Source organism: Aythya marila (genome assembly GCF_965140915.1).
Source record: "Aythya marila genome assembly, chromosome: 21".
In the NCBI taxonomy this organism is placed as follows: Eukaryota; Metazoa; Chordata; class Aves; order Anseriformes; family Anatidae; genus Aythya; species Aythya marila.
Genome location: NC_139062.1, coordinates 3,049,282 through 3,061,725, shown reverse-complemented (window position 1 = coordinate 3,061,725; position 12,444 = coordinate 3,049,282). Strand labels below are relative to the sequence as shown.

Sequence of the window (12,444 nt, the reverse complement as noted above, 5' to 3'; positions counted from 1 at the left end):
CTCCGTCAGGCACCTCTCCGGGATTTGGAGAGGGGCTGCGCGCTCCAGCCCCCGCAGCGCCAGGCTGGGCGGGTGGGATGGGGGCTCCGAGGCTTTAAATTCGTTAAGGAATTAGCACAGGCAGCTCGTGAGGAGGGAGGGAACAGGCAGGCAGAGAGGAATTAACCCCCAGGGACGGAGGGGAGGGGGAGCTGCCGGAATCTGTGCCACCAAACAGCCCCTCGGTGCTTCCCATTTTGGTGTCCCATAATAACGTGTTTTCAGCCCGATTTCCTCGCTCGGCTCAGCCAAAGCACAAAGCCACCCCCGTCCCCAACCCGGGGTGTCTCTGGTGCCTCCCACGGTGCCACAAACACCCGGGGAACCTCGGGTGGCCATGCCCGGGCACCCTGAGTAGGCAGGGAAGGGGGGAAGGGGGGGGAGGGGGGGGCTGCCCATCCTCTCCCCAAAACGCCACCGAAAGGAGCGAGAAGAGGGACGAAGGGGACCTTGCCAGACTCACTGCAGTCGCCTTGGGCAGCCACCAAGATGTTCTTCTGCTGCGTGCACGCCCGGACGTGGAGCTCGCACTCGCTGCCGTAGGTGTTGCCGTCCGTGCCGCAGACGGGCTGCGAGGAGGGCACGCACTCGGTGGGGCACACGCACCTCCCCGTCTCCGCCTCGCAGATGGCCCCGAACTGGCACTTGCCACAGCGGTCTGCAGGGGCGAGGAGCATAAAAAAATAAAAGAAAAAGAAAAAGAAAAGCAGGTTAGAGCAGCGGGGAGGGCATCGCTCTCTAACCAAGCTCTGCGCTGGAATAAAATCCCCACCGCAGCCCCCTCGCCCGCGCGGGTCCTCGCTGGGCCAGGAGGTGAGGCTGGGGGAGGCAGAGGGAGGAGAACTGCTGGAAAAAGCTGTCAGGGCCAGGAGAAATCGTGATGAAATGTCCCCGGTGCTGGGAGTTGTTACAGCTAAATGAGAGGGCGCGGGGCCGAGCGCAATTAGCAGGTTGATAAATTAGCGGTGGCTGAGGGGTGCGGGGCGCAGGCTCCTGGGGACAGGGGAGGCAGGACTTGAACACGAGAAGCCAGCACGGTGAGAGGTTTTTATTGCAAGCCCCGAAGCCAATTTGCTTCCCAAAACAGGGTGTGGGTGCTCCCCAGGGGCACCGCTGCCTCCCTGCCCAGCACCCTGGGGTGGCCGCGCTCCTGGGGATGTGACACGAAGGTGACACCGCCGCCTGCTGCAGCCACGGGGGGAGATCCAGAGGCTGGTTTCATACAGGGAAGGGAACAGCCCCAGCCCGGGACCAGGCTGGGCTCCAAAATCCACCACTGGCTCCCTGCGTGCAGGTCCAAGATCCTGCAGATTGTTTTTTTTCCTCATTTTCCTTTCACCCAGCAGGAAGGGGAAACGCCTTGAAGGCACCGAGGCCGGTTTCGGCAGGGCCACGGGGCTGTGCCACGCCGAGCTGGCAGGCACAAAGACAGGGCTCCCAACACCCACCCTGCAGATTGAGGGCAAAACAGCAGCATTTTGACAAAAAAGTGCAGGAGCCCAGCCCTGCGTGCGCACCCTGGCACCCTGCGCGAGGGGCTGAGCGCTCTGCCCGTGGGCAAACACTTTTCTGCCTGGCAAAGCTGCGCTGGCACGAGCGGAGAGCTGGCAGATGGAAGAGCTGCACGCGGGGCTCGGCTGCACACCAGAGCTCTTGCTACGAAACAGGACGGATCCTGCACCCTCCGGGTGAGCTCGCTGCATCCCAAACCACCCGGCAGCACCCTCCGGGGGCGAGGACACGCGCCGATGCCACCCTCCCCTCCTTTCCCCGTGCACCCACAGCACAAAGGCACCCGGGCGGCCCCGCTGGGGGCACCTCCTTACCGCAGGGCCCCTTGTGCTTCACCCTGATCTCCCTCCTGAGGACGCAGGCCATGGAGTCGAGCTCGCAGGGGTTGCCGTAGGTGCGGTTGTCGCTGCCGCAGACGGGGTCGTAGCGGCCCTGGCACACCTGCTGGCACTCGCACACGGGCTCCCGGTTCTTCACCACGCACGTGGCCCCGAAAGTGCACTCCACGCTCACGCAGGGGCTGGGGGTGCCCAGGTCTGCAGAGGGGAGAGAGGAGAGATGGGGAGCGGGGATCAGCCCGCTGCGTGCCGGGCACCCCCGGGCACGGTGCACGGCGAGGCATGCCAGCATCTCCAGCACCCCCCCTGCCTCCCCAAAAAAGCCTGGGCAATCACGCAGAGCTCCTGGCCTCACAGCAGCCCCCGTTCCTCCCGTTCCCTCCCCACGTGCCCTGCTGAGCGTCCCCCCCATGCTCGGTGGAGGTTGGGGTGGGAAGCAGGCACGAGGTTTTCCCCCTGCGTGCCCGGCTGCTCTCCTCCATCCCGCGTCCCTCGAGGGGGCAGCCAGGCTCTGATCATCCCTGCAGATTTTTTATGGCTTCCTGAGCCCCCCCCCAAAGATATTGGGGTCTCCCTGGCATCGGCAGGCATTGTTCTGGGGTTGGGGGGGGCAGCACAGGCTGCAGGCTCCCCTTCGGCAGCAGCCAGCACCCCCTCGCTCCGCGCAGCCGGAGAGGTTTGGAGACGGCACCAGGGCTGAGCTGGCGCTGCCTGGGGACCCAAGAGAAAATCCCTGAGGACACGGGGGGGGGAGGAAAGGACGTGGACTGAACGAGGACACAGCGAGAGGAAGGATGTGGGGACAGACAGGGGTGAGATGGATGCAGGCGCAGGCGCGGCGCGGCCCCCGTGGCGAGGAGCAGCGGGGCAGGCAGGGGGCGGGGGGCCAGGCAGAGCCCCCCCAGCTGCCAGCACGGCCTGGGGGTGCTGGTTTGCCTCCCCTGCTGGGCACAAGGGGGTGCAGGTGCAGGGCATGACCGCGGTTTGAGCCCTCTGGAGCTTGGCTGCGTGCAAGAAACCAGCCTGGAACGGGGGCACCGGTCAGGCTGAATTTGGGATCTTGATTTTTTTTTTTTTTTTCTCTTTGGGAAGTCCCTGCCAAGTCAGAGCTTAGAGCAAAGGAGGATGATTCGGGCACGGGGTCACTGCCTGGACCCTGCCTTCCCACCCGTCCTCAATTTCCCTGAGGCTGAAGGGTTTACAAGCAGTTCCCGAGCACCAGGAACCTCTCTCGCCCTAAGACGCTGCTCACACCCCCTGCTTGTGGGCCCCTGGAAACCAAAACCAAGCACCCGTACCATCAGCACATCCCCCAAACACCCACGGGGCAGCGTGCTTGTATGGAGAAAGAGCCCAAAATGTGGGGTTTTTGTCCTGGGGAGGGAGCAAATGGGAGCATGGAGAGGTGCCAGGGCTGGGGCACAACGCAGCCCTGACATTTGGTGCCCTCCCTAAGCAGAAACCCCCCCCGAGAGGTGGCACCGGAGGCTCCTTCACAGCCCAAAATCAGCCTGTGAAGCTCCCCTGGGTGCCCGCAGAAGTCAGTGGGGTTTTGGCCCTGGTTTTGGCACGGGTGGATGCAACGAGGAGCTAACCAAGCCCCTGGAGCTGGGGACCCCGAGCTCTCCTGCAAGCCTGGGGCTGGCGAAAGGGAAGAGGCTCCGAGGCTGCGCACAGCCCCTGGCATCACACCCAAAGGGCTCCACCACCAGCTTTATGGGGCCGTAACGGGGTTTTCCTGGGGGAGAACCCCACGTGAGCGCAGCCAGCTCCTCGGTGCTGCCAAAAAGGGGCTTCGCTGGGTGCTGGGGGGGCCACCCCAGCGAGCGCAAATCGCCGCGGGGAGCAAGGGGACGAGCGCAGGAAGGAGCAGGAGGGAAAAGGGGGGAAAAAGGAGAGGGAAAATCAACCGGGAGCAGTCCAGGGTGATGGATCGGCCAGAGCGGGGCTTGCAGAGGAGGGGGGGGGTCTTGAAAAACCCACTCTCATTAACCCCTAAGGGTCAAGGCACAGCCAGCAGCAGCCGAGCCCCCGCTGGGTGTCTCCGTCGCGGTGCGGGGTAAGGGGATGGGGGCGAAACCGGGGGGACCTCTCCGTCCCAGGGGCTCTTTAGCAAAACTGGCGAGGGAGGGAGCGGCGGGGAGAGGCCAGGGCTGCCACTGGCTACGGAGAAGGGGAGAAAGCCGACCTCCTAGCAGAGATGTCCGGGTAGGGAGCAGAAGGGTGCTGCGAGGACACAACTCCTTCCTCCGCACAGGCAGCGCTGTAAAACACAAGACACAGACGAAAGAGGAAAGAGAGAGAGCGGAGGGGAAAGAGAGCAAAAAGAGAGGCAGGGAGGAAAAGACAGATGCAACTCCAGAAAACCTTCCCTCCGCCTCCTGTCCGCACCGGCCTCAGCCCCAGCCCTCCTTCCTCAGCTGCCCCGACACGGGGTGAGAGCAGGGAAGGATCCAAAAGAGGGGCTGGGCTGTTGTGCTTGGCTTTGCCTCTTTGCCTTTGCTGCTGGAAAAGGCCACGGCTGGGCTTAAGAGGTGGGGAGGTGGGAGAGGTTCCAACGCAGCCCCCGGGTGCCCCCTGCATCCTCCAAAATAATAAAAAATAAAAAGGAGCTGTGGACACCTGGGCTGGGGCATCTCCGTGTCTGCTCCCACTGCCTGCTGGCCTCGCTCCATGAAGATCGTGTCCAGGATGCCAGCCGGGGAGCAGGGCAACTCCCAGCAATTCCCCCAAAATCTGGGGTGCCTTCCAAGCCCAGCTGAACACGGCAGCCCCTCCAACGCTGGCCACGGGCACCTCACATCTTGCTTTGTCCCCATCCTCCTCCCACAGCAGGGACAAGGGAGGCAGAAAAGCGCCCTGGCTGCCCTCCCCGTGCAAAGAACCAGGGGACCTGACTCAGAAGCATCCAAAAGCCAGAAAGATGCTAAAACGGGCGATTCAAAATAACAGTCATCGTTACGCTGAGTGGGATTTTGGGAGCCTGACAAGCAATTTTCCAGCAGCTGGGCCTGGCAGGATTAAAACGGAGCGCGGGAGCGCAAAGCCAGCAGAACAGACCCAAAAAAACGCCGGGCGGCCTTTCCAAGTGCTTCAGGAGGGTTTGAAGCCCTGATCCCTTAAAGAACATCAGCTTAGGACGACGTCCTGAACCTCCGGCGAAATCAAAGCCAGGCTGAAACCACCGGCCCTTCGACCTCATGCAAACCAAGCTCGCTGCTCGATCTTCTTCATTTTTTTCCATGCAAAAATCTTAAAAAAAAAAAATAAATAAATAAAAAAAATCGGACGTTCCCAACGTCCTAGGGCCCTGAAACCCCCTCCTATAAGATCTGTTTCCATTGGGAAGGTCAAAAGCTGCTCGTGGAGATGTGACAAAGCCACGCTGAGACCTCCGGAGAGCGGGAGCGCTGGGGCTGGATCCTGCGGGAGAGGACCTGGAGCCGAGAGAGGTGGGCATGGAGGGGAAGCATGGCAGGAGCTCGGGGTCTGGCACTACCCTGGGGGCGAGGAATGAGCGGGGTGGGCTGCGGGGGGACCCACACGGCGATGGGGACGTGGGGGGTGGAGGCGGTGGATGAGAGGAGCTGGCGGATCCCAGCGAGCAGAGCGGAGAGAGAGATGAGAGCGAGGAGGAACACAGAAAAAACACACACACACATGGGACACCGGGCTGCTGGAAGGCAAAAAAAAAAAAAAACCACGAGGAGCCGCTAACGGGGGGTGGCCGGCCGGCCCTAAAACCGAGGTGGGCACCCAGCCACACCACTTACCTGCTGCGCCCCGGCACCGACCCCGGGACGGGGTTGCCGGGACGGGAACGAGAGGTGCGGGCGGGCGGCCCGGCGGCACCGGTGCTTACCACAGGGTCCGCTGTGCTTGACGGGGACGGCAGCTTTCTGCTGGCACTCGGCTTTCTGGCGCTCGCACTCGTTGCCGTAGGTGCGGCCGTCGCGGGCGCAGAGGGGCCGGTAGGCGCCGTGGCAGGAGAGGCGCTCGCAGGAGCAGCGCGCGGCGCCGCGGCGGTTCAGGCAGACCCCGTTGAACTTGCACTCCTCCTTGCATTTGTCTGCGGGGAGGGAATTCGGCTGCCGGGCTCGCCTCGAGGATGGGGAGCGCAGGGAGGTGGATGGAGGGTGAGTGTTCCCGTCCCCCCCCCCAAGGGGTTGGGGTTACTCACCCTGCTGCTGGCACTGCCCCGATCGCACCTTCTGGATCTCCAGCCCCCGCAGGGCCCCCGAGCGCCCCATCACGCACTCGTTGTCGTACGTCACCCCGTCGTCCCCGCACACCGGCTCCCGTTTCGGGGGGCAGTTTTCGGGGCGGGGGAGCAGCTCGGCTCTCCGGGTGCGGGGGTTCACCCGGCACACGCGGTTCATGTCGTTGAGGATGCCCTTGCAGGGATCTGCACGGAGAGGAGGAGGAGGAGGAGGAGGTCAGGCACGCTCGAATCCTGCCCAAGGAGGTGCTTCCAAAAAGCCCCCCCAGCCCCCACGCACCCCTGGGTGTCCACCTTGGGGTTCAGGGTGCCGGTCTCCCCCCCAAGATCCCCATCTGGGGGGGCTCGTGTCGCTCAGAGCCGCTCACTGGGGACACGCACCCTACCCGAGGTGACCACGGAGGGGATGAGCTGTTTAATTTTTGAGCGTTTCCAACATTTTAATCCTGTTCTATGAAATCCCTGAATTTAATCCCTGAGGAGCTGAAAGGAGCCGTGATGCTCCGAGCCTCCCCTCTTACCCCAGAAACCGGGAGCACCCAGGGTGCCACCAGCCCCGTTGCGCCTCCCACTTGCACCCCGTCGCCCTACGTGGGGCTGAGCAATTGATTTCAGCTCTGCAGCCTGCCCAAAAACACTTCCACGCCTTCCCCCGGGGACAAACGGGGCCTGGCACGTTTCCTGGTGATCTCACGGCTTCCCTAACGAGCACGGTTGCTTTTAATTAGCAGCACCCATCGCCAGACAAAGAGGAAGCAGCATCCTCGGAGCGGCAGCACCGCCGGATTTCCCCCCCCAGGACCATGCCTCAACTTCTCCCGGCGCACACACACAAAAAAAAATAAATATGTGATGTCCACCGGGGGCTGGGGACTCACCGCAGGCTCCGTCAAACTTCTTGAAGACGTTCTCCTGCTTGTCGCAGGCGTGCTTGTTGAGGTCGCACTCGCTGCGGTAGTCCTTGCCGTCGCTGCCGCAGACGAGGCTCTCGGCCACGCCGCTGCAGGACGCGGGGCAGACGCACTTGGCCCCCTGGCCGTCGGCCGAGCGCACGCACGTGCTGCCGAAGCTGCACGTCACCTCGGCGCAGGGGTCCTTGGAGCCTGGGGGAGGATACGGTGTGAGCATCGCCGGCGTTTCCCCGACAGCTGCCTCCAAAACCCCGAGCGTCCTCCGCTTGGATCCTGGGGGGATGCTGGAGCGAGCACCCAGCCCCGCAGCTGCGGCGTCCACCCCGGGGATGAGGATGGGGAACCCGCAGCAAGCAGGGACGGGGAGCTCAGCCCCTGCTCGCTGCACCCCCAAACCCCCTCACCGCCAGCCCCTCGCCCTCCACGAGCCCCGAGAGCCTCCTGCTCCAGCACGAGGGTCCTCGAGGCACCTCCGCAAGCCATAATTAGAGGAAGAGCTTAAGGAGCAATTTCCTCCCCGCCAGGGGATTGCCAGAGTTTGTTTGCCAGCTCCTTTTTTTTTTCTTTTTTTTTTTTTTTTTTTTTTAAAAATTCATCACTTTTTCACGATGATGATTTTAAATAAATCACCCGGCGCTCTCCCCTCCTCTACCCAGCGCCCCGGCAGGGGGGCCGGGTGCGGGTTTCTTGCAAGCCAAGCGCGCGCCGCGTGCGAGAAAGGTCAAGTTAATTTACTCGCAGACGAGGAGGCCGGGGTCTCATTTACACAGCTCTCTGCTCCCAGCTGCTGAATGCCAGCCAGGGGAAGGGCTTTCATCAGCCCACCCAGCCCGTGCGCACGCCGCCGCAGGGGTGAGGCGCGGCGGGGAGGCTGAGCTGGCTGCGAGGGGGCTGCTCCCAGCGGGTCTCCATCTCCACAACACCCCCAGGACGTCACCGTGCCCGCTTCTTACACCCTGCTGGTGTTTCTCTCCTCGTCTTTTCCCCACAAGTCCGTGCCCAGCCACCCAAGAGCATCCCCACCGTGGGGTGGGAAGCATCGCCGACCCGGCACCCCCCTCGCCTCCTGGCCCCAGCCCCGGCGCGGTGCTCACCACAGGGTCCCTTGCTGATGACCTTGATGCGCCTCTGCTGGTTGCACTGGGCTTTCTCCAGCTCGCACTCGTTGCTGTAGGTGGAGTAGTCGGAGCCGCAGACGGGAGCCACCACCACGGGGCAGGCGGTCTTCTTGCAGACGCAGGAGGCCTGGGAGGGGTCGGTGGGGCTCCTCTCGCACACCGCCCCGAACCCGCACAGCATCCCTCGGCAGGCTGGGGACACAGACGGGGGACACCTGAGGCACAGCACGCCCGAGATGTGGGGCAGAGCCCGGCTCGGGGGGCTGCAGCCCACCGGGGACCGGGTTGGGGATGGCAGAGGATGCTCCAGGCGCAGGGCGGGGAGGGGGGTGCCATCTCCAGCTGTCCCCTCGTTGACACCCAGGGGGAAAAAGGGACGTCAAGGGATGGAAAGGGAAATATCCTCGTGTGGGACGCGTCGCCCTGCACGCGCTGCTTTATTTGGTGCTGTTTATGCAAAGCAGCTCGAGCCCGTGGCTGGAGTGTCTCGGAGAGGAGCCGCACGGATCTCTTATCACCTCCGCTAATCAGAGCAGCCAGCGCAGACCAGTTCAGCATCTGAATTGCAAATGCAGCAGGGAACGGCGTTTTTACGCTCGGGGGAGGGAGAGGATGGGTGTCCCCAAACCCAAATGGGGCAGGTGAGACGGGGAGCAAGAGACACCCGAGCCTGTGCCAGCGCCGCGCACCCCGCGCACAGCCTGCGTTGGAGATGGAGCCTGACCTACATAATGGCAGAACCAGGAGTCGTAAAAGGCAAAATAAAATGAGCCCGACAGTGGCTCATTTACACTTCAATTCCCGGGCATTTGCCTTCGACCGCCTTGAGATTTTGAGCTCATATGCACAGCAACAACGCGCCACTAAGAGACTAATATCATCAAATAAAGAAGAACTCTCTTTCTCTCCTGCCCAATATCTAAAAGCAATTTATCATTTTTATGAAGCGCTCTGGATAGTCTCTCCCGCTCTTGCCATTGCTGCTCTTTCTCTCTCCCTTCTGTTTTTTGTTTTTTTAATAGAGATAAGCCTGTTGAGCTCTGAGCTCTGGAGGTGCAGGGGAGGACAGGGAGGGATGCGAGCAGCAGGACCCATCCTGTCCCCATGGAGCAGGAGAGTGACCAACCTTTCCTGCACCCCGATGAGGAGCTGGAGGGCAGCTGGAGGGCCTGAAGATGTGCCCAGGGACATCAAACCGCCCCATGGGCAGTGCCTTCCCGCACCGTACCTCAATTTCTGCCCCCAAAGGAGCAGTGCCCACCAGCATCTGCAAACCCCCACCTGCTTTGCACCGCGCTGCTGTCCCGGAGAGATGGAGCAGGGTTAAAAACACAACAGGAGCCCATGGGTGCTCTGCCCGGCCCTTCGGGATGCGCCAGCTCCAGCATCACGCAGACAGACCAGGAAAACCAGAAGGGAAAAGTGCCCAAAATTTTCAAGGAGGTGGCACAGCTCGCACATCCCTCCCACTTCTCCCTCTGGGGACCACTGTGCCAGCAGCGAGGTGTCCCCGTCAGACGGGACTTCTGGAGGGGTTAAACCCCTGCCAATGGTCTCGACCCTTCTCCGAAGGACCTTTGGGGGTTGTTAATTTGGATTTGGAGCCAAACTCTTAGCGCGATCGGCGTTGTACTTGGGTCGCCCATGCGTATTTAAGGGCTCGGTTTGAAGTGATAAAAGCAGTGGTGAAAGACAAAAAGGCCACAAAGTCAATGGGGCCAGGTCACAGAAGGAAAGCGGATGGTTTATCAGAAATGAGGTCTCTGCTCCTCCACCTGGAACCTCGTTCCCAACATACAAACCAAAGAGGTGATAAAGGGCATTTATTCACCTCCCGGCCCTAAGAGGGAGGTAATTCCCATTCCCGTGAGCTCCATCCCCACACACCACGGGCTGCCAGGCACACAGCGCTCGGGGACAAAGCTCTGGGTGTCCCCAAAGCCACCAGGGCAGCACAGGGTGGCGGGGCGCAGCGGGGCCAAGCACTGGAGCACGCTGCGGCTGGGGACCCTGCATCGCTGATTTTCCGTCCTCGGGCCGAGAAACAAAGCAAGACACACACAAATGCTTCAAACCAGAAACAAATCGTGATGGGCAAATTGGCTGTTTGGGTTTCTTTCCCTTCTAATCGCCACCAATGCCTCCGCTGAGGGAGCCTGCTCGTTCCCAGCAGGAGATTTTTAAAGCTCGCCCACCCAACACCGCGATGCGCTCGGGTGGCGCGAGCTCAGAACTGCCCCGAATAAACCCAAACGCCTCGAATCCCCTTCCGTGGGGTGGGAGGTTGGGATTGAGAGGGGTTTTCCTCCTTCCAGGCACCTCGAAGCTCTCGAGGAGCAGCCCCAGCGAGGTGTCTGTGCACCGCTCAGCCGGGCGGAACAAAAGGTAGGGCTTGGCTCGCTGCAACCGCGCCGAACGGCAGCCAAGCCCCGCTCCATCTCCGAGCAGCACCGGAGCAGAAATAGGATAAATAAGCAATAACAACAATAACCCTAATAACAATCATAAGAGGTGCACCTGCTGAAGAGGAGTGGGAGAGCAGAAGGTGTTTGGGACAAATAAGGCAGGCTGAGCCAAGCAGCGTGGTGCCCGCGGGAGGACAGGACGCGAAGGAGGAGGGGGTTGGAGGAGATCAGAGCTCAGCTGGGATGCACGGAGGAAAATGAGGGGTTTTTCCATCTGCTGGTTAATTGGGGAAGGGGAGAGGGCACAGCCAAAGCGTTTACCCTTTGCTCTGAGCGGTGCAAAGCAGGGGGTGGCACCTGGAGGGGTTTGGGGAGAGGGAGGATGGGGGCACACACACAGAGCCGCCCGTGGGAACGCCTTGGTTCTCCTGTTTGCAAAAAAAAAGAGACGTGGATAATAATAATCATCAAGTCCCTGATGTCAGTAGGTAAATAACTCGCTGCCAGTAGTGGGGATAAATAGCAAGCTGCCTTTGTCGAGTGCTTTGAGATCTCGAGGTGAAGAGCTCTGCCTAATAAGCCCCGAGCGTTCGCATTACGTTTACGATTATTGTTATTAAAGTGGAGAAACATTTTAATGTCAAAATTGCTCTTTTCCACCGAGCAGGGAAGAAAAAGAAACCCACACCGGAGCAGCAGCGTGCGGGGATTGCTTCCTGCACCCCCAAGGTCCCCCCCACATCCCCGGGGTGATGCCTGCAAAGGTGCAGGAGGCTGCACCCCACTGAGCGCCACCGCGGGGACACCCTGGTGACGTGCCACGTCCCCAAACACCTACATGGCAGAGGTGAAGCTGCCTTCATGGGGCAGGCAAGAAGCGTTCACAGCGCTCCTGAAGCAAATCTCCTCCCGGGGAGGGTGGTAGGGCTTTGGGATGGCGGAGCCCCCAGCCCTGGGGGCATTTCGGGGAGGTGGGGACGTGGCACTAAGGGACGTGGCTCGGTGATGGGACACCGTAGGTCAGGCTGATGGCTGGGCTTGGTGGTCCTGAAGGTCTTTTCCAGCCCCTGTGATTCCAACAAGGCACTGAGGATACATTTTGAAGGGGCTGCCGACACGAGCACGGCGGCAGCAGGCGCAACGGCAAAGGGCGAGAGCAGATGCACCACAAATCCCCGGGGGCTTCCGTTTGGAGACGGGAGGACGCCCCACCGGGGGATCTCAGCGAGCAAAAACCCTCCGTGGGCCAGCACGAGGACATCACGGACAAAAATAAAAAACAGGACAGGGGGGAGCAAGCCCAAAGCAGGACCGAGCTGGTGCCGGGATGGGAAGGGAGGCCGGGGCCGGAGCGGTGCGCGCGTGTCGGGGCGGCGAGGGCCGGCATTAATTCTGCATGAGCCCGGCACACGTTGCCATGGAGATCGGCGAGGCTGGCGCTCCCGCCGCGCCGCTCATCTGGTGCGCATCGACTGCTCGCCGGGCCCCCCCCCTCTCCCCGCCAGCAATATTAATTACGGCCCCGGGAGGCGGCACGGGGAGGGCTGCGCTCCCCTGCGCTGGGCACGTCTTCGTGGGCACCAGGACGAGTCACCAAAGCACCCGAAGTTTCCCAGTTTGGAGAAGGGAAGGTCCTAAAGAAGCAGGGAGAGCGGCAGGTGTCCCGTTTGGGAAGCCCTGTGATGCTCTCAGCTCGCCGAGGAGCGAGCTTGGACAGCTCCGGATATGAGACAGCTCTGGGAAGCCAAGCATCTCCTCCAGGACCACAGCTGGGGGGCTCAGCACCTCCAAACCCACTCCTGGGCAGAACCCCAGCAGCTTGGTGCCCACCAGCCCCAACCTTTCAGAGCCCAGCACCCGAAATTCCCCTTCTTGAGAGCCACCAAAACGTGTGCTGAGCGC

General features: G+C 61.8%; 1 protein-coding gene across 3 annotated transcripts in view; it reads right to left on the bottom strand.

Annotated features, from left to right (window-relative positions):
* Positions 1 to 12,444, bottom strand: part of AGRN (agrin) — a gene marked incomplete at its 5' end in the record, with an annotated part of 73,244 nt that overhangs the window by 20,834 nt on the left and 39,966 nt on the right. For all 3 annotated transcript variants that reach the window (XM_082776865.1, XM_082776866.1, XM_082776867.1), the window contains 6 exons: positions 503 to 697; positions 1,866 to 2,087; positions 5,752 to 5,958; positions 6,070 to 6,294; positions 6,987 to 7,211; positions 8,114 to 8,329. In XM_082776865.1, the coding sequence (XP_082632991.1) occupies positions 503 to 697; positions 1,866 to 2,087; positions 5,752 to 5,958; positions 6,070 to 6,294; positions 6,987 to 7,211; positions 8,114 to 8,329 (1,290 nt within the window). The remainder of the gene's footprint in view (positions 1 to 502; positions 698 to 1,865; positions 2,088 to 5,751; positions 5,959 to 6,069; positions 6,295 to 6,986; positions 7,212 to 8,113; positions 8,330 to 12,444) is intronic.